The 19,708-nt window shown below is 45.6% G+C and overlaps 1 protein-coding gene across 1 annotated transcript in view; it reads right to left on the bottom strand.

Moving 5' to 3' along the window:
* Positions 1–8,371: 8,371 nt before the first annotated feature.
* Positions 8,372–19,708, bottom strand: part of GLYR1 (glyoxylate reductase 1 homolog) — a 456,170-nt gene continuing 444,833 nt past the window's right edge. The window contains exons 15-16 of the mRNA XM_085632218.1: positions 17,364–17,488; positions 8,372–11,261 (exon numbers count right to left, since the gene is read on the bottom strand). Of these exons, the coding sequence (XP_085488344.1) occupies positions 11,187–11,261; positions 17,364–17,488 (200 nt within the window). The 3' untranslated portion in view covers positions 8,372–11,186. The remainder of the gene's footprint in view (positions 11,262–17,363; positions 17,489–19,708) is intronic.

Here is a 19,708-nt window from a genome sequence, read left to right as displayed (position 1 = left end):
AGGGAATGCGCTCGGGGACGCAGAGGCTTGGACAACCAAGCTCTCAGGGGTGGGGTGTGGGGAAAGAACAAGGGAGTCGCCCGGGGCCTGGAGATGGCGTCGGGCCACGTTCCGATCCACATGAGCCCCTGTGTTGGGCCTGGACCAGGTGCCCAAAAGAACGCCCGAAAGTGGCTCCGAAGAGGTAGCTGCTGGATGAAGCACTTCTGTAAGGAGGTTAGTCTCGACAGCCACTGTAAGGAGCTCAAGGTGAAGGGCCCCGGCTGCCCTACGCAACACCACTGCGTAACTTGCACCCTCCTCCGTAGCCACGGTAGGAGGAGACCGCATGCCAAGGACAGGAGAGGTATCAAGACCACTGGCATCCCCCCAACTCCTCTGCTCAGTCCGGGTCAAACTCACCTTGTGCTGTGAGAGGGTCCTCAGACCCCTCCTAGTTCTCCCCTTCCTCCGAAGGCTGATAAACAGGCCGAAAATATGGAGGATGGACATAGGGATAGAAATACCCCGTCGGAATCAGCATCGAGCGACACCAGTCTAGCGTCGTATCCATATCGGGGCTGAAACCGGGGGAGAGGTAGTCCGGTGGGCCGGTTGACGTCAGAGGTGGTGCCGGGTGTGGTCAACGTCGGTGTCACAATGTCAACCGGCTTCAACCGGGATCCAGGCTTGGATCCATGGGGGTCCGGCGCCGCCGTGGCCGACAGCGATGCCGGAGCCACCGGCAGTAAAGGGCTCGAACCCACAGTCTGGCCCGCGGGGCCCGAAGGTGCACCGGCGGGACCAGACTGCCCAAAGAGGCGAGCCATGGTTGAAAGAAATTCCTGCAGCTGGGCCGGAGCCGTGGGGGAGGCACCACCTGCACCCTCAGCCGCGACGGGAAGTCAGAGAGACATGGCGCTTCTTCGACTTCTTGGAACGCTTTGTCTTACTTGACCCAGAGTGCGAAGACTTCAATTCTGATTAACGGTGGTGGCGGCTCGGCGACCGGCCCCTCGACCTCCCACGGGACCAGGACCTTGAGCAGCACGGAGCAGACTGCTCGACTTCAAACAACTTTCGGGACCGCTACCGCAAAGTCTTCGGCGCCATGGCCTGGCAGTCTGAGCACGACTTGGGGTTGTGGTCATGCTCCAGGCAGTAAAGACACACACGGTGCAGGTCCATCACCGACATCATGCGATGACAGTCCCCGCATGTCTTGAAGTCGGGCATCCCTACTGCACCAGGAGTCGATCGACTCAAAAAATAGAGACAAAAAGCCTTGAAAAAACTCAAGTCAAAAAGTGACTGGGGGTACCGCTCTCTCCGGATCTGCGCTTGCTGGTGTGGAAAAAAACTACCGCGATGTCATCTCGGTGACCACAACGCCAACGAGGGACGTGGAGCTGCACGAAGCTACCATCCGACGCGTAGGGGTAATGCTGCCGAAAAATTTCAGGATCCAGTCCGACGCCTGAGGGTAATTCTAAGGTAAGGAATCTATCACGAACTTGTGTCTTTCAGATTGGGATGGCACTGTGAGCAAAAGAACAATGGATTTAACCCAGATCTCTTGACTGGGGTTAAATGTTTGATTTGGTCCAAATTCCGTCCATCTTTTGTGTCTCTTTTGCTTCATCTAAGGACAGCAGTATGACCTTTAATTCCAAGTGAATTGCCCTTGAATCCAACAAACGGACGCAGTATTGTGTCTCTGCCAGAGACCAGGGACCTCTGATCTCAAGCGCTCTCAGATGGCCTACCCAACCCAGTATTGATGCATCTGTGTCTATCAGCTTTGGATGTGATAAAAAGGGCCTTTTACTGAACCAATAACAGGCCAGCAACAACCACTGCAGGTCTTTTGCTGTGTCCTCTGAAATCTCAATTTAATCCAACAGATTCCCCCTGATGCTGTGCCCACTGTGATTTTAGGTTCCAGTGTAGGGACCGCGTGTGCCACCTGGCGTAGTTGTCCAATAGGAAGTAGGAGGAAAACAATCCCAGCAGCATCAGTCATGCACTCTGGGATCTAGGACAAAGGGGGAAAGATCAGGATCATAGCTTGGAATAATCTGAACTCTCTGCTCTGGGGAAAAGGCACAAAACTGTACTGTATCCAGAATAGCTCAGCTGAACTGGCGGGTCAGCGAAAGAGTCCGGTATGACTTTGATACAATGTTAAGAGGTTTGTCATCGCCTGGAGGTGGAGGACTACTGCCTGAGGCAATCCTGCCTTCAGCAGCAAGTGACAGAGGTAGGGAAAGACTGGTACTACTGACCTCTGAAGCGGAGCGCAACCACCGCCATCACTTTCGGGAACACCCGAGGGGCATTGGTGCGGCCAAAAGAGAACACTGCTGGCTGACAATGCTTCTAGCCCATTGTGAACCACAGGTAGTGCCTGCAGGACGTGGATCTGGAAATAAACGCCCTCAGGGTCCAACGCCACCATCCAGGCTTGATTGTCAATTGCAGAAAGGACCTGGGCTAGCATGATCATATTGAATTTGTCCTTCTGCGGGAAGGCGTTGAGTGTGAGGATCTCCAATATAACAAAGAACTCCATCATACTTTGGCACAAGGAAGTTCCTACTTCCAAGGCCGGTAACTTCTCTATGGTCGAAAGGGCCTGCACACATCCTGCAGCAAAATGGGACAGATGGTCTTTTGTCATCTATCCTGATGGTGGTGGAAGGTGTGGCAGGGTGGTGAGTAATCGGAGGGCATAGCCCTGAAGTGCAATTTGGAGTGCCCACTTGTCTGAAGTGATGGCCTACCAACCTTGGATGAAAAATCAGATACCGCCTCAGACAGAGTGTCTGAGTGCCCACAAAGACATACTAAAGTGATTTTGGGGCTGCTGATGTAGGAGGGACAGGGGACTGAGCTGCATGTTGCCCGTGGTGTCCTGGGCAAGGTCTTTGAGAACCATGGCCTCAGCAACGAAAGGGCTGAAAGACTTGCTGAGCTGGTGGAGGGGTTGGATGTTGGCAACATTGACAACTCCGTTAATAGTTGCAGAGAGAGCAAAATTATTAATGAAAGGGTCTCTTGGGGCAAGACAGACCCAAGGAACTTGCTGTGGCCGCACTCTCCCTGGTTTCCTTGGGGTCCGAAGACTGCCGGAAAAAAAAACGTAAGGTGCCAAAAATGAATAGCATGGCTTCTCAAGGTCTCTACTTGCGACATTGCCAATGGACCCAGGAACTCTTGGTGTGCCGGTACTAGCCTCTAAATTGGTTCTGATGGAGATCAAGAGCTTGACTGGGAAGCCCACTGAAGCCCCTGTGCCCCGCTTTGGAATCTGAGAGTGTCAGGAAGAAGCCAGATTACTGCGTCAACATCTTATACGTATTCTTGGACTTACTCAAAGACTTCAACTGCAACTATGATCTGCTTCAACTTTGGGAACAGGAACTGAGCCTTCCTTTGGATTCGAATTGCTGTGGCGTGGAGCCTTCTTATGTTTGATGACAAAGTTTGGCCTTGCAGTCCCTAATAACCGCCCGATTCATCTGAGAGCAGATATCACAGGCCTTGGAGTCATGTTCTGAGCTCAGGCACCAAAGAAATACTTTGTGAGGGGCTAATCACAGACAACTGTTTGCAACAGTCCTTACACGGTTTGAACTCAGTTGCTTTAGGGAGGTAACATTTTTCTTTTCACACTAGTAATTATTTGATGAGAAATAGATCTTAAAGAACATGGAGAAAGTACGGAATCATGTCGGAAGGCACAGAAAGAAAGAAATAGACATCAACGTGTATGGGTGGCTCTTGCATGCAACTCTTCTGGTCACTTGTGGAGCGTAACAACATCAGAGCGGAGCTGCACAACACCATCTACTGGTGCTCAGGAGTCCTTCTTTAAAGTTTCCAGATGCAGTCTGATATCTGGGGAATGTTCACAAGGTGAGGAATCAGTATCCAACAGAGTTGGCCTCCTGCTACCTGATGGTTTTGGAGTGCATCAAAGGAGTTTTTCAGCCGAAGCGTTGTGTTCCACGCCAGAATAACACATGCAGTTATCATCTGGGTCCTACACGTATATTTATTTGCAGCACCAGATGTACGACCATTCACTTTTGCGTCTCGCAAATGCGTGGAATGGCAACTCACAATTTGTGAATCGCAAAAGTAAATGTACAACAGTGTCTCAGACACTGCGATTCTCAATGGGGTCACAAATTGCATGCCTCATTAATACTCATGAGGCAAGCGCAATTTGCGACCCCATTGGGAATGGCTTGCACTCCCACGGATGGTGGCCTGCTGGGGTCCGCAGACCACCATGTCTGACTGGTTTTTTAAATGCAGCCCTTTTTCCTTCAAGGAAAAGGGGATGCATTTAAAAAAAGAAAAAACTTTTCAGTTTCATTTTTTTTGCCTGCTCTTAAGAAATGTTTTTGCACACACTCACAAAGGCGAAGGGGTCCCCTGGAGACACCTTCCCGTTTGCGAGTGGTTTACCACCTACTTGAAGTAGGTGGTAAACTGCGAGTGTTTTGCGGACGCAAATGCGGTCGCAAAACAATAGTAAATGGCATTGAGACTCGATATTAGGAAGGAACGCCCCTTAATAGCAAGACTCGCAAATACTATTTTGTGAATCAGTGACTCACAATATTGCGTTTGTACATGCCAGGACCCTTCTTTGCAGTCGCAAACGTGCCGATCGACCGTTTGCGAGAGGAAAAAAAAAGGGTCATACATATGGCCCTTGATGAGCAGATGAACGTCAGACATGCTTTGATATGTAACACTATAAAACAAAATACTAAGAGGGTGTACTTTCTCATCACTGTATGCAAACATTGTCATGGAAGAATTGTAATTCTGGTATTTTACCGATCATGGTATTTACTGCTCTCTGAAACACAGCGGCAGCTGACTGACTTTCTCAGGAACCTGCAAGTCACATCGAGCAGTATAAATGCAGTAAGGTCCTTTGATTTATGTGTCTTACTTTGTGGCAAGACAATGCTAACTCCTTTGTGAAAATCTTTGCTCCATTAAGGAGGGCCACCATTTGCCTTATGTCAGGCAGAGGAAGCTTATCAACTATTACACACCTATTGAGTTCTCTGAAGTCAATGCATTGCTGTGGCGTCTCCTACTGCCCAAACACGGTTTTCATGCTACCACCATTGAGGCCAACAATAGTTGGTTTCGATAGAATGTATGACTCAAGTTCTACAAAGTCTTCTAAATGCTCAGTGAGAGCACAACATAAAAGAGGTCATCAATACACTTGTATGGCTCCATAGGTCTACCACTTTCCTTTCCAGACCTCCACAGCTCCTTCCCCTCATTTCATTCTGCAATGGAGAACCATACTTTGGGACCACAAATCTTTCTCTAACAGGAAGATTTTGGACAGATTTTCACTTGAACGAACAAATGTAATGCCTGCTATACAAAAGATGTGTGTGCTAACCTTCTGTTTAGCAACATTCATCACCTTGATGATTCAAGGCCTTCCTTTTCCTTCACATGTGATCATGACAGAAGGTCGTCTCTGCCTACAGGTCCAACACTCAGTCTAGTGCTTGTAATAGGGGCCAGTTAACACCCAATTCAAACATTTGCTGACCGGGGCTTGGTGGCCACCTTCATCAGTTCGCTAACAGACTGCACACAACTAGCATAATCTAGTGACTAGCATCATCTGCTGTACATTAGTTGTGTTTAATACTGTACATCTGGCCTCCAGAAGTGCCATGTATGGTGAATAAAATCAATAACATCTGTGTGTCTACTTTTACTCATGAATTCTACTGTGTACATACATTCACCCAAATACAAAGAAACAAATACAGATGGATGCGTGCAACTTTCTGCTACTTGGTATTTGGTGAAGACCTTGCTAACTCAAACACTCTTAAATCAAGGATAAAAGCTGTGGCACATCCTAATTGGGAGTTGGTAAGAAGCAAAAAAAAAAAATCACTTTGGTGTAAAACATAGGAGTAGTTTTCACTTGGAGACATTTCCAGCTCTTGGAAGGGGGAGAAAGACACACAAATGCCCTTGCATTTACAGCAGTACTTGATTTCAACTGACTATTTATAGCTGCAATGCACTTTCACAGTTAAGAGGCGCTGCTATATACAAAAGTGGTATGCATTTAGACTATTCGTCAACAAATGGATAGAAGGTTGTGTGTTTTGCTCCCGATGTGTAGCACTGATAGAGGGCATTGATGTGTTGTTCCTATGTCATCAAATTTCCTTCATCTACAACTCTACCTCTGAGGATCTAAGTGCAAGTTTTTACAGATGAATAATTTGTCTGAGAGAAAGCAAATATGTCACAGCTCACCTCAGGTGGAAGGAGGATGTGGGCAGTCAGGGCAGGCAGCTGGACAATTCGATATTCCAGTCAACAGGAAAAAATAGTGTGGAGCCCTGGTGCTTCACTAGGTGTTATGTGCACCGAAGAAAACCGAGGACACGGGTGGAAAGATTTATACTGAATTGATGTTGCAAGATGTATATGACATGTCAAATGAGTCGGAGGGTCAAACCAGGGCACCCTGAAAGCCTGACCTGTGGTACGGCCCTTTTGAAAATTAATCTATCAAAGCTGTTCCCCTAGAGCCTCCCACAACCGTGGGATATTTTATGGCAGTTAACTATTGGAAAGGGAGAGCTTAGGAGCTGGTAACGTTTCGGGATATATTTATGAAATCTATTCAATAAATGTGTGGGCTTGTCCCATAAACAAATTAGTATAATGCATGAAGTGCTTGGAGAGATAAACTGAGCCAGTGGAGGACTTTTAGCAATCTATTGGGGTAGGCCAGAAGGGCTGACCTATTATTGATTTTTTTGCTGCTTCGAATTTGAGTTTCTGGGAAAATGAAAGCACTTTTTCTTAATGTAAATGCTCTGAAGCACCCCTAACCCTTCCACCTCCTTGTTCCTTCTGCTGGAGAGACAGAATTATAAGTTAACTTTATGTTATAGATTCCTTCTGAACCAGAGTTTATAAAGCTATGGTGCTTACCTTTACGTGACCTATGATATTCAGACAGTATTGAAGCAGTTTTTGTAAAGCTTCAGCGTGTACCTCTAGCAGGCCTGTGATATGTTCACAGTATTGAAGTTATGACTTGTAATGACAATTTTATATATTGAGATTGTGCAGCCACACTATACCAAAGTATTACGCCATCCTATATACCAATGTATTGTGCTGTGCTTTTACTGTTATGGTTACAGGTTGCGTCATCATGCAATCTGGCTCGCCAGCAAATATTTTTTTTATATTGTAGTTTAAATCCTTCTCAAGTGTGGAAAAGATGGAGAGAAGAATTCATGACATGTATCGAAGCCATTGAAGGTGCTAAAATGCTAAAAAAAAAAAAAAAAAAAAAAAAGGTTATTTCATCTGTGTCAGAGGCATGAAGTGTTTAATGTTATGCCTCACGTTAGTCTTGAGCAAGGAGCTATGAATTTGGTGAGGCATTGTTAAAACTGAAATATTTTATACCTCATGCTAGTCTTGCCCTGGAGATGTACAGATTGGCGTCATTTAATGATCTTCACACAAGACTACGATCACTGTCAAGGAGCTGTAATTTTGGCAACATGCCAGATTTGTGAGCCGCAGAAACATTAAAGAGACTTTGGTTTATTGGCGACCCGACCCTTTAAGTGAGTAGTATATCAAATCTCAATATAAAGGATGAAAGTAGACAAAAAAGTGATAAAACATTTATTGTTATAAATACAGAGGCCTGAAATATTTCCCAACTGTGGTTATATTATTTTGAAAGGTTGAGAAAAGAAGAAATCTTAAAGAAATACATTGTACAAACTTTACCTGATCAGAAAATCCCCTTTTCTACATTTTATATTATGATGATGTCTTTCTAACACCGGGAAAATAATAAAATGCTCACTTCTAAATCAACTTAAAAGAGTACTTAAACCTCAATTGTAAGCAATGTCAGAAAGAAGGGAAAAGAAACCCAGGGAAGAGTGAGTTAAGGGACAGTTTTACCCCAAACGTTATAAGCAGGGGGGCATATGTCATTAGAGGAGATTGTGTAATTGTGTGCACCTTGGGACGTGTGGAGGCAAACGTTACACAAGATGGAGAACCAACCCAAAAATATACAATTGAATTTGGCAGAAGAATAAGCACAGATAAGCATGAAAATTTAGGGGTCTGGGGTTGCCAACAGAAGTTGAAGGTGATGAGCTGAAGATTCAGGTAGAGATGATCGCCTTTCAACCACCTCAACTAAGTAAATATATATTGTTCAATGGACATAACCTCAGAGTTCTGAAATCTAGAAAGAATGTCCACTACTGAGAAATTTGCCCCCCAAACCCCCAATACCCACACTCTTCGGGTACTGCATCAATCAACCACAGACTTTTTTTATACCAAGTAAGGTTTATTGTTTCGCCAGAAGTTGTGTTAATTGCACAAAATCGTTTCCCCGTTAAACATCACACATTCTATTCTGAAGGACAAACGTTGATCAAACAAATATCCCCGCACCCCCCCCCCCCCGAAAAAATAAAATTCACAACCTTAATTATATATTTTTGCAAGAGAAAAGGGAGAAACAGCCTTTCTGAAACACTCTTATTCGAATCACATATTTAAAAAGGAGTTGATAAATTCTTAAAAAAACAAAATACAGTTTGTCAAAAACAGAAAATAACCATAAAAAGAAACTTTACATAATCGTCAACAACAGCAAAGAAAACATTGAGAAACCAGTTCTGGCAAAGCAGCTCCCTTCTAGCTGAACCATGAACTCGTCACACAGTCCACTGTGCCCATAAGTTGTTAGGTCATCTGTTCTCGAATTCCCCCAACTGCCTCTTGGAGGCTTAGCTGGCTTCCATGATTAGAAGATAGGTTCAAATTGATAAATAAAGGAATCAGTGACGAAGAGAGCTTCTGAATCAAAAGAAATCACATGGGGAACTTGCTACTTCTCTAGGCTCTGAGAATGCCTCCCTTCGCCAAGAAAAGGGTGCCAGATGTTAAGAAACAAAGCGGGACCAACACAGCAGGTCAGTAGTGTACCATCGCCTCCATACAGTCCCACCTGCTGACAGCTGTAGTTTGTTAAATTAATATATACTCTTATTAGGCGAAGACGTCGGTTCGGACTTAACACTCAAATGAGGAGTATACATTTTCACTAAAACACCTTAGACTATGTGCACTTCTAGACCGCACCAGTCTGGCCCCAAAATTTCACTTCCATGTTCCACTTTGCCATACTGAAATCTCCCCCACCCCCAAGGACACTGAATGTCTACAGAGAACACTCCTCTCCCGAATTCTTCATGATTATACTTCAACAGAGCATCAATTTCTCAAGTGCAGAGCTCAAATAAAGAGCGTTGTACAACATGAGTTTAAAAATACCTTTACAAAAATAAATAAATAAAACGTCTGCATACCAACCTCCCCTCCCCCCACACGCCAGATTTACTGTTCATTCCTCCACCATCCTCAATTCACGTACGCCTCCCCATCAAAACAGGGGCACTGAAGAACGGACACCCACAGTGGCATATGAAATCAGGGAAACGTGAGCAGGCTACCCTTCGGTATCATCAGTGCATACCGCCCCAGCTAAGCTCATTCACACCAATCAGATGAGCTCACTTTGACAACACTTGCAAGCACTAGTCAGGAGTTCATATTCTACCCTCTTTGGAGGAGGAAACCCATGAAAAATCAAACAGTTTAGTTAGCCACGGAAAGGGGAGTATCAGGTTCCCAAGAACAGACAGGTGGAAAGCGGAGTTGTACCTTTAAAGCTTCTGCCACTCTTCCAACAAAAGGGGAGAACTGTGATGCTGACAATAGACTGACCGCATCATGCTGATGAAATAGGACTTTGATTTCACACACTTTGAAATAAAACCATTTAAAACAGGTAGGAACACCAAAATACTCAGAATTCCTGGTTTTTAAACAGATAATGCTGCATCACTTAGTACACAGTCGTGGGATGGGGGGGGGCGACACATTTTTAATTCTTTCTCAAGTGCATTTTCGAATCCGGCAAGAGGACAACTGTTTAACACATGCGGATGAGCACACAGCTTGAGATTTTCCTTGATGTAATGAGTTCCATTTATACAACCACAGCGCAAAGGCAGCTCACAAGCAACGGGTCATCAGTCCTCTCCCAGTTTCATCATGATGATTCACTTGCGTCTCCATTTGTTTCACTTGTCGTCTTGCATATCCTTCAGTGACTGTTGTGACAAGCCATGCTAGTTAGAATACAAGACAGTCATGTAGAACAGAAGAGTCTTTGGAATGTTCCCTTTACATTTTGGTGTCTTGGTGTTGCCCAATCTAGACTGAGCATTCTACTTTCTAAAAGGGAAAAAGGGGGCAGGGGACAGAAGTTGACTTCCAAGGCTCATGTCCAGCAAAAAATGGAGCGTTTTTTTGTTGCCTAAGTTGGTCGAGAAAGGGGAAGAGGAGCCTTAATACTTTCTGACCCCAACACCAAGGGGTCCAACTAGGGTAAGACATGGTGGCGACGAGTTTGGTTCTGAAATGGGGCGGCTGCTGTCACATCAACAAAGCCTTTGATAGCCGTAGCAAATGCAGTGTTCTCAATAAAGCAAGGATTGGAGAAAACGATCCACAGAATTGCTGTCCTTGGAAGCAGGGTGCTCACCCATTGCAGAAGGGGTGAAGAGAGGGAGACTATAAACATACGAGAGAGTAAGGTAGGAAAATTGCTGTACCAGCACAAACCGGAGGAGTCAGCTGTCACACCACAAGCCAGTATGACACTTACCAAACTGACTACTTGCAGAGCACTTACCAACAATGACCAGGCACAGTACTCTACCACCTCAGATGGGCAAGAACAGAGGAGGTCTACCAACACCTGCTGCGAGAATAACAGCCCTCTTGAGAACCTGCAGGCAACAGAGGAGGAGGGGACCCAAAGCAGCAGAACCATGCTGCTTTTACACCAGGCATGTCTCACTAATGCAACACTCTCCCCAACTCTACCACCTCTGCAACCCTGCTGCTTCTGACTCTGGGGGAAGGGGGAGGAAGGCAATAAGTCACTGAGCCTATCCACATTTTGTGGCTGGTCTCTACATACAGGATAGGGAGAGAAGGATGGACTGGCCAGCATTAAAAACCCAGAATGGAAACAATTATAAAAGAACAAGGAGGGAGGGAAAAGCCTAATGAATGTACGCCCTATACACTGCAGACATGTCGTTGTCTGATTGGTCCAATGCTTTCGCTCGTTTGTACACCTAGAAGAAAATGACAGACAATAATCAGGGTGGCATGTCCAGTCCTCGTTTCCCATCCCCCCTCCCAAATTCCACCCCAAGTGCCTTAGCTCTGTGCCCTGCTCTCCTGCAGAACCCGATTCTCAGGTCCAAATGTGGTGAAGCACTATGTTATGAAACGAGAGGAGGGCCTGGCCCAGGCACCACAGCAGCTTCTGCAGAATGCCATTCCTGTGATGGGGAGGGTGAGCACTGCTTTTAGAAGTCAAATCCATCAGCAACACTACCTCTTCAAAAGGGACTAGTCAATACCACTTCACATACTTTTAAGGAGCTGAAAATGTCTCACATAGATGGCAGACACTTCACCAACTTTCTTTCAACCATTATGTTCATTAGAACTGCTGCTCCTCATCGTCCCCCATATGAGATGATCTCTTCATCTTTATACTCCACCTCGCACTGTTCGTCTAGTCGCTCAATCTGACAGCTTTCTTCTTCTACCTGAATCATGTCGGAGTTGTCATCATCTTCTACCTGGACAATGTCATAGGTCTCCCTCATCACTACTTGTACCATCTGACAGCAATGTTCCTCTACCTGAGCCATCTGACATGACACCTCTTCCTGGGCCATCTGACAACAGACCTCCTCAACCCTTGTCATATGATAGGGCAATTCCTCTACCCGAGCCAAATGATAGGGCACACCCTGTCCCTGACTTATGTGGCGAGACAGCTCTTGTACAGTAGCCTCCTGGCAGGGCACATCCTCTATCTGAGCTGTCTGATAGGCTACGTCCTCCATCTGTGCCATGTTGCAAGACTGCTCCTCTAGCTGAGTGGACAATTCTACTCGTTCCATTTGACAATGCACATCCCCCAATTGGTCTTCCTGGCAAGCCCGGTCAGCTAGAGGAAACAAATGGTGGGGGACATCAACATGTGCCACCTGATAGAGAACCTCCTCTCCTGGAATGGTCTGGCAGGGCACGTTATCTACACAAGATACATGTAAGGAGGCCACTTCTTGACCCATTCGGCAGGTGGTGTCATTCTCTGAATGAATGATTTCAGTGGTTTCCTGTTCCTCACCCTGTACCATTTCAAAGGGCCTTTCTGTCCGATTCTGGACCATCTGGCATATTCCTTCCTCAAGAGGTACCATCTCACCAGCATCAGTCCCCATTTGTATTATCTGACAGGACTCCCCTACATGTAGTATCTCAGATACATGATCTGCAATTTGTAGTATGTGACAGTTCTCTTCCACTACATCCACCAACTCTGAAGACTGACCCTCCACTTCTATCATTCGACAGGAGCTGTCCTCTTCATGTAACAACTGAGACACCTTGTCATCTACTTCTATTACTCTACAGGTCTCCTCCGCTACCCCAGCTGCCTCACAGGTTTGATCTTGTATATGTATTACCTGACAGGACTCCTCCTGCATCTCCACTATCTGACTGTTGCCACCTACTATCTGCTCCATCTGACAGGTCTCTGCTAACTGGATCATGTGAGAGGGAGTTTCTTCCACATGTACCATCTGACAGTCGTGCTCCTTCCTCACCTGGCATGGGTCCTCATCTACAAGGTGCAAATTAGAAGTCTCCTCCTCTACTTCCACGATATGACAGACATCCTCCTCCAAATGTACCATTTGACAGGACCCTTCCTCCACCTGCACTATCTGACAGGTTTCTTCCAAGTGCACTATGTGACAGGTCTCCTCCTCCACATGCACCATGTGACAGGTATCCTGCTCGTCCTCCTCCACCGCAACCATGTGACAGGTCTCTGCCACCTCAACTATGTGACAGGAGGTCTCGTCCTCCACCTCAACCATATGACAGGTCTCCTCCTGCACCACCTGAAGAATGTGACAAGGCTCCTCCACCTGAACCATCTGACACATTTCCTCCTCCATCTGTACCATATGACATGACTCTACCTCTAATGGCGGCAGCTCATCAGTACACACTGATTGGGCATGCTTAGTCTCAGGTTCAACTTCCATTACCCTATCTATTGCAGAGTGTGCCATCTGATGAGAATCCTGTGCTGCTCTTGCCATTTGAAAGTATTCTTCTGCTATTCGTGCCACCTGACAAGTCTTATCCTCATGTGCCATTCTACCAGTCCCCACCTCTCTATTATGCCCTGCTTGTACCTGTGCCATCCTAGCAGTATCAGCCTCCACGTGTGGCATATGACCGGTTTTATTGGTTTGTGGATGACATGTGTCCTGTGCTACACGAGCCATTTGCCAGTACTCCTCCGCTATCCTTGCCCTCTCACTGCTCTCCCCGGTCTGGGCCAGTGTAGCAGCCTTTGCTTCTGCTTGCACTATCCCAACAGTGTCTATGTTTACTTGTGGCACCCTACTATTCTCTGCCTCTACCTGTGGCACAGTGCCAGTCCTGGATTCTTCCTGTGCCAACCTACCACTGCCTGCCTCTACCTGCAGCACCCTACCAACCTGGCTCTCTACCAGCGGCATGCTACCACCCTTGACTTTTATCTGCAGTACACCACCAAGCTGTGGCTTTATTTGATGTACCCCACTAGTTTGGGTCGCTACCTGTGGAACCAGACTAGTCAAGGCACCGAACTGTGGAACCTGTTCAATCTCTGATTTGGCCTGCGCCAAATAACTAATAAGGACCTTCACTGGGAGTCTGCTTCCTGTTTGGGATTCTACCCCTATCACCCGACCAGTTTGGGCCTTTATTTCTGGCACCCAACCAGAATGAGCCTCTATCTCTGGCATCCATTCGGTGTGTGTGTCTTCCGATGGCACCCCACGAGACTGTGCCTCCATCTGTGCTACCCCAACAGTCTCAACTTGCATCTCCTTGACATCCTGGACCTCCACCCTTGAAACCTGGGATTCCTGGGCAGTGATCGGTGGCACCCTAAATACATTGACTTCCACATATGGCACTCTGAAAGGCTGGGCCCCAACTTGCGGCACTATAGCAGCACTTTTCTCCACCTGTCGCAACCTACTAACGTGGGCCTCCGCTTGTGGCACTCTAACTGTTGTAGCTTCATCCTGAGACATCTCAACCACTTTGACCTCCATCTCTGGCACCTTAAAAGTTTGGGTCTCAAACTGTGGCACCCTTCTAGATTCCACATCTCCCCATGGCACCCTACTAGCCACCCCGGTTGCAATCTCACAAGATGTGTCATCTATTTGTGCTATACATGTGTTATCCGTTACTTGTACTGCGTGCCAGTGCTCCTTGGCTAATCCTGCAATCCGACAGATCTCCTCTTCTACTTGTGCCATCTGACATGCCTCCTCCTCTTCTTGTGCCATCTGACAGGTCCCAGCTATTTCTACCTGAGAGGTGTCTGCTATTCGAGCCACAAAACAGGCTTTTTCCTCTACTTGTGCCATCTCACTATTGGGCTTCTCTACTTGTGCCAAATGACAAATGCTGTCCCCTACTTGTGTCATTTGATAGATTTCATTTTCTAGTGCCCCTGAACATTTAGTTTTCTCTACTTCTGTCAATTGGCAGGTCTCCATCTCTGTGTGTGCCATCAGAGAGCTACTGCTGTTCAATTGCAGTGTTCCATCAGTCTTGTTTGCCTCCACATGCGTAATTTCCTTGCTGTCTTCCCCATACGGTTTACGGCCATCATGTCTCTTACTCTCTTTCAGATCTTCCACACTCTGAGCTTTTCCATATCCAGTAGTAATTTCATCCTCAATCTGTTTTTTATCACAGACCTTTTCCCCCAGCTGTTGTTCCAACTCACTTATTCCTTCCTTTGACTGGCCCAACATATAGATCGTCTCCTTCTGCGGTATTTGAGATTTGTCCCTTTTCTCTGTGTGAACTCTTATGCAAGTACTACTTTGCTCTTTGTGCCCTAATTGAAACATCCCCACTTCCTTGCATTCCTTTTCTGAGGTGGTTCGGGTAAATTGCCCTTTACATAATTCTATTTCTTCAAGGCTTACTTTTTCCTTTCTGCACTTCATCTCACCGGACACTGTATCCTTTGTTACTTCACTCTCAAAGTTGCTGTCAGCCCTCCCCTGTTCACATACATTATCATTCCTCAGCGTCAACTGACACTTTTTTCTTGCCTCCCTTCCAAAGATGATCTCCATTCTGTGCAACCCCTTCGGACTACTTGTTTCTGACATAACCTCTGTAAGAATCTCCTTTCTTTCTTCTTTCTCAGAAGGTCCCAATGGTTCACTTAGGTCTTCATTCCAAGTTTCCCCTTTTTCTGGCTTCTCCTCTGAGGTCATCTGTTTTTGATGCTTATCCTGGGATGTTATTCCCTTTTGCGGTTTCCTCTCGGAGATCATATCTTGTTGTTTCTTTGTCTCACAGCCCTCATCCCTACTCATGAATTGACTAGCTGCCCCAATATACTTTCTCTTAAAGGGTTCATTAGTTTGATTCTCACATGTGTCCTCCTTTTTGTTACAGATCTCCAGTTTCAACTCCCTATTACTGGTCTCCAGACTCTGCTTCTTTCTGCAGGTTTCCAGCCTCTGCTTCATCTCGCAGATCTTTTGCATCTTCTCCCTCTCACAGATCTCTTGCCTTAGCTCCCCCTCGTGGGTTTTTTCTTCCATCTCCCTCCCAATGGTCTTCCACCTATGTTCACTCCCAAGGTTTCCAAGTGTCTCCACAATCTCATGGGTAAGTGGTCTTAATTCACTGGTCTCCTCCCTCTGCTTCACCATGCCAGCTCCCTGCTCCACAACGCTGGTCCCTAGCCACTGCTCGCCGATGCAGACCCCCTGCCATTGCTCCCCGATGCCGGCCCCCTGCCTCTGTTCTCCAAAGCCAACCTTCTGCTTCTTTACACCAACTTCCTCCCTCTGCTGCCTTCCACCAGTCTCTTTCTTCTGTTCCTGTCTCAGATTACTCTTACAGGACTCCTGTCTCTGGTCCCACTTTCCAACCAATTCCTCCTGCTCCCTCTCTTTGGTCCCAGGTCTAAGATGGTCCTCACTGGTCTGATGGCTATGCTTCCTCTCCTCTGGTTCCTGCCTCTGCTCAGTCTCAGAGCTTTTCTGTACCTGTTCCTGCTCACACAATCCAAGTGCCTGCTCCCTTTCACACATTACTTGAATCTGCTCATAAGCTTCCTTTCTCAGCTCTAGCTCACAGGTTCCCTGCCTCTGCTCCCTCTGATAGGTCTTCTGACCCTGCTCTCCCTCACCAGTTGTCTGCCTTTGTACTTGCTCATAGTCCGCCATCTGTCTCTGCTGCACCTCAAACGTTTCCTGTTCCTGCTCTCCAGCATGGGCCTCTAGCTCAAGCTCCGTATAACAGATTTCTTCACACCTTTGCTCACTAGTGTCATTCTGCCTAAGATTATTACCATAGGCACCCGCCTGTTCCTGCACACTATCAAAGGTTTCTACCTGCCCCTGCTCAACATCACAGGTCGTCTTCTGCTTTCTATCAGAGGTCACCCCTTGCTCCCTGTGACAGGTTTCCCCCTGCCTTTGCTCCCCATCACAGGGATCTTGCCTTCGCTCTCTATGAGAATTCTCCTCCAATGTAAGTGACTCTTTCTGTAGCAATTTCTGACTTTGCTGTCCCTCCTCTATCAGACATATCTCATCTCGTAGTTCCTTTTTCTGCATCTCCTTACCCTGATACCCTTTATGTGCATCCACTCCTCCTTCACACACTTTCTCCCATGTCTTTTCCCTCATATAAGAGCCCCCCAATTGGTGCTCCTCTGTTAGGAACTCCATGTAGGACTCCTGCCCTGTCTCAGGTGTCTCTTTATCCCTGCCACAGGACCTCTTTGCTCGCCGTTTGCAGGTTCCCTCCCTGTCTTGGACCCACCTACTGGAACACTGCCCTTTCTTTTTCAGCTTATGGATCCCTTCTTCAGTCCAGTCCCCATCACAGATGACCTCCTCTCGTTTCCTTTTGCATATTACCTCCACTCTCTTTTTCCTCTTGTGGGTCCCCTCCTCTCTGCGTTTCCTCCTGCAGGTCATCACTGTTCCCCAACCCCCCTCGCAGGTGTCCTCCTCTCCCTGTCCCACCTCAAAGGACTCAGATGAAAAAAGTCTCTGGGACACACGTCTCCCAATATACTGGAGATGTGGAAGGTTTGCTACCTCATTAGCTGCAGCTGCCATCGGAGTTGGGTGGTTCACAGAATCGCCAAGTGCGATGGCTAGCCTCAGGTCCTTCTGTATATATTTCAGGTATAAGTCAGGTTTAAAGTTCCCTTGCAGAATATCTGTAAAGAAAGACAAGTAACCAGTTGAGTTAATGTAAATATACAAAATAACACAAACCACTCATACCTCCTAATTCAGTACTCCACACACTTACAAATAATTTCGGAAGCATCTTTTTAGGGAGAACTTTTGTCATATTAAAAGAGCCTGTGAGTTACGCCACATCCTTCCTTCCAAACTCAACAATGTCCATGGTAACCTGAACCCTCTAACTCAAACTCATTAGCTTATGAGGTATCAACACCTTTCTAATCAGGATTCTGACAATGGAGGGTATGTACATCGGATTGAAGGCATTAATGCAAAGAGTCTCCATTATAGCAAAACTTTCTCGTGCTCTGGTTACTCCTTGTAAGTTATTAATGAAACCAACATGCCTTATATTTGGTTACAGATAAGGTACCAACAACAAATTAACCCAATAAATACGATAAACCCCACCAAAAAAACATTACATTTCATCTAGTAGTCATCCAATGCAGTAACTAAATGCCAGATAGCGGGAAATCACAAAAATTACATTAGCACTTCAACAATGCATCTTATTCAGACCTGTCCACATACATTTATACTTCACCCTATACCAACAGAACACATTAAAACTCCAGGAGTCGTGCATCAAGCAATACTTGCCCTTTGGGGTTCGGACAAGGTTCCAGTTTAGACCGCCTGACTACACAAATAATGGTACGATAAAATAACACTCTCCAAACAACAAAAATTAGAGGTCGGCCCTAATATTGGTATTCTTGCTTGTGAAGTTAAGGAACTGGTATGCTATTAATACCTTAAACTACTTCATATAATAACTACTCTGTTAGGAGACACTGAAGATACCAATGCAGGTAGTTCAAGATAACCAGGCCCAATTGGCATTAATTTTGTCAGAAGTAGGGGGTCGGATTCCACAAGGGATGGGGTAGGTATTGAGGTTAGTCCTGTTTTCGAATTAACTATAGGTGCAACTGCTGTCAGCCTCCGGGTTGTACGTGATGAAGCTGTGTACTGTTACTTTATTTTTTCTTCAGTTTTCTTCTTTGCGAAATTAATAAAACAAATGATCCATAAAAATGGGGAGTCCTTTAGTTGGAGAAGCAGCATCTATAAATAAAGGCTGTAAGGGAAATCATTGGAGATAACTTTGGGAAGAAAGAAGGTTGAATTGTCAAGGAACCTTGCTGCAAATGAAAACAATACACAGCACTTTCTGCAGGGTTTGAAACTCACTCCTTCTCCTGGTTGAGTTAACGGTCAAAAAGAAAACTACTTTTATAATGTTGGAAGTCCAATTTGTGAATCGTTTATAAAAAAAAAAAAAAAAAAAAAAAAAAAGAGTTCCCGTAAATTTGGAGAGGATTATATTTAAGTACTGGGGAGAAGAATGTCTTCTAACAATATTGAATAGTTTCCCAAGGCCTTCTAGGAAATCTTACCGCAGGAATGGTGAAACAATATTGTCTGAGATTAACTTCTCATGTAAGCTATGATGGCAGCGTAAGGCACCTTTATGGAAGAAAACCTTAGGGTAGATTTTTTCAAATTAAAAAATGGCAGTAGGGTCTTTTTTGACAAGTTATTGGGCCCATCTGCTTCTCAAGGCATCAGATATTAAAACTCTTGCAACAAAAGGCAGTATGTTACATTAACTACAGATCATTTACAATTCCTTCCCTTTTCAACGCTTTTACATCGCAGAGTTATTTACAACGTATGTTTTTCCTTCACGTGCTGTAAATGAATATGTGATGTTAAAAAATAGGGTTGTAAAAGCAAGTCAAAAATAATTTTTAGCAAATGTGTTCGTAAGCGTTTCTCTGAGGACTGCCATCTCTCATTCTAAACTAGGTGGCAGCCGAAACCAGCGTTACAGAAATGAAACATGGACAAGAGTTAATAAGGCTGCATTTGCAGGGCTCTCAGTTCCAAACATTATTCTACACTGAGATTTCCTAATTGTTGTTTATATTACATTGTTTGAAAATTAACCACCCGGTCAGCCAGACATGCTTCATTTAGCTGATTCCACACAAAAATATTACACAAGAATCCCCTGAAGAAAAAAAATTATTAAGACACCTAACACAATTGGGGTGCAGAGTTCGCAGGGATCACACTGGCTAACCTCAAAATTAGATAGACATGTACAACTTATATTAATGTTATGTAATTTAAAGCATATTTAAATCGCATATGCGTTGTAACAGTATGCGTTGTAAATG

The sequence above is a fragment of the Triturus cristatus genome, chromosome 10 (genome assembly GCF_964204655.1).
Source record: "Triturus cristatus chromosome 10, aTriCri1.1, whole genome shotgun sequence".
Classification (NCBI taxonomy): domain Eukaryota; kingdom Metazoa; phylum Chordata; class Amphibia; order Caudata; family Salamandridae; genus Triturus; species Triturus cristatus.
Note: the sequence above shows the minus strand (reverse complement) of the source record. Positions and strands in the feature narration are given on the sequence as shown.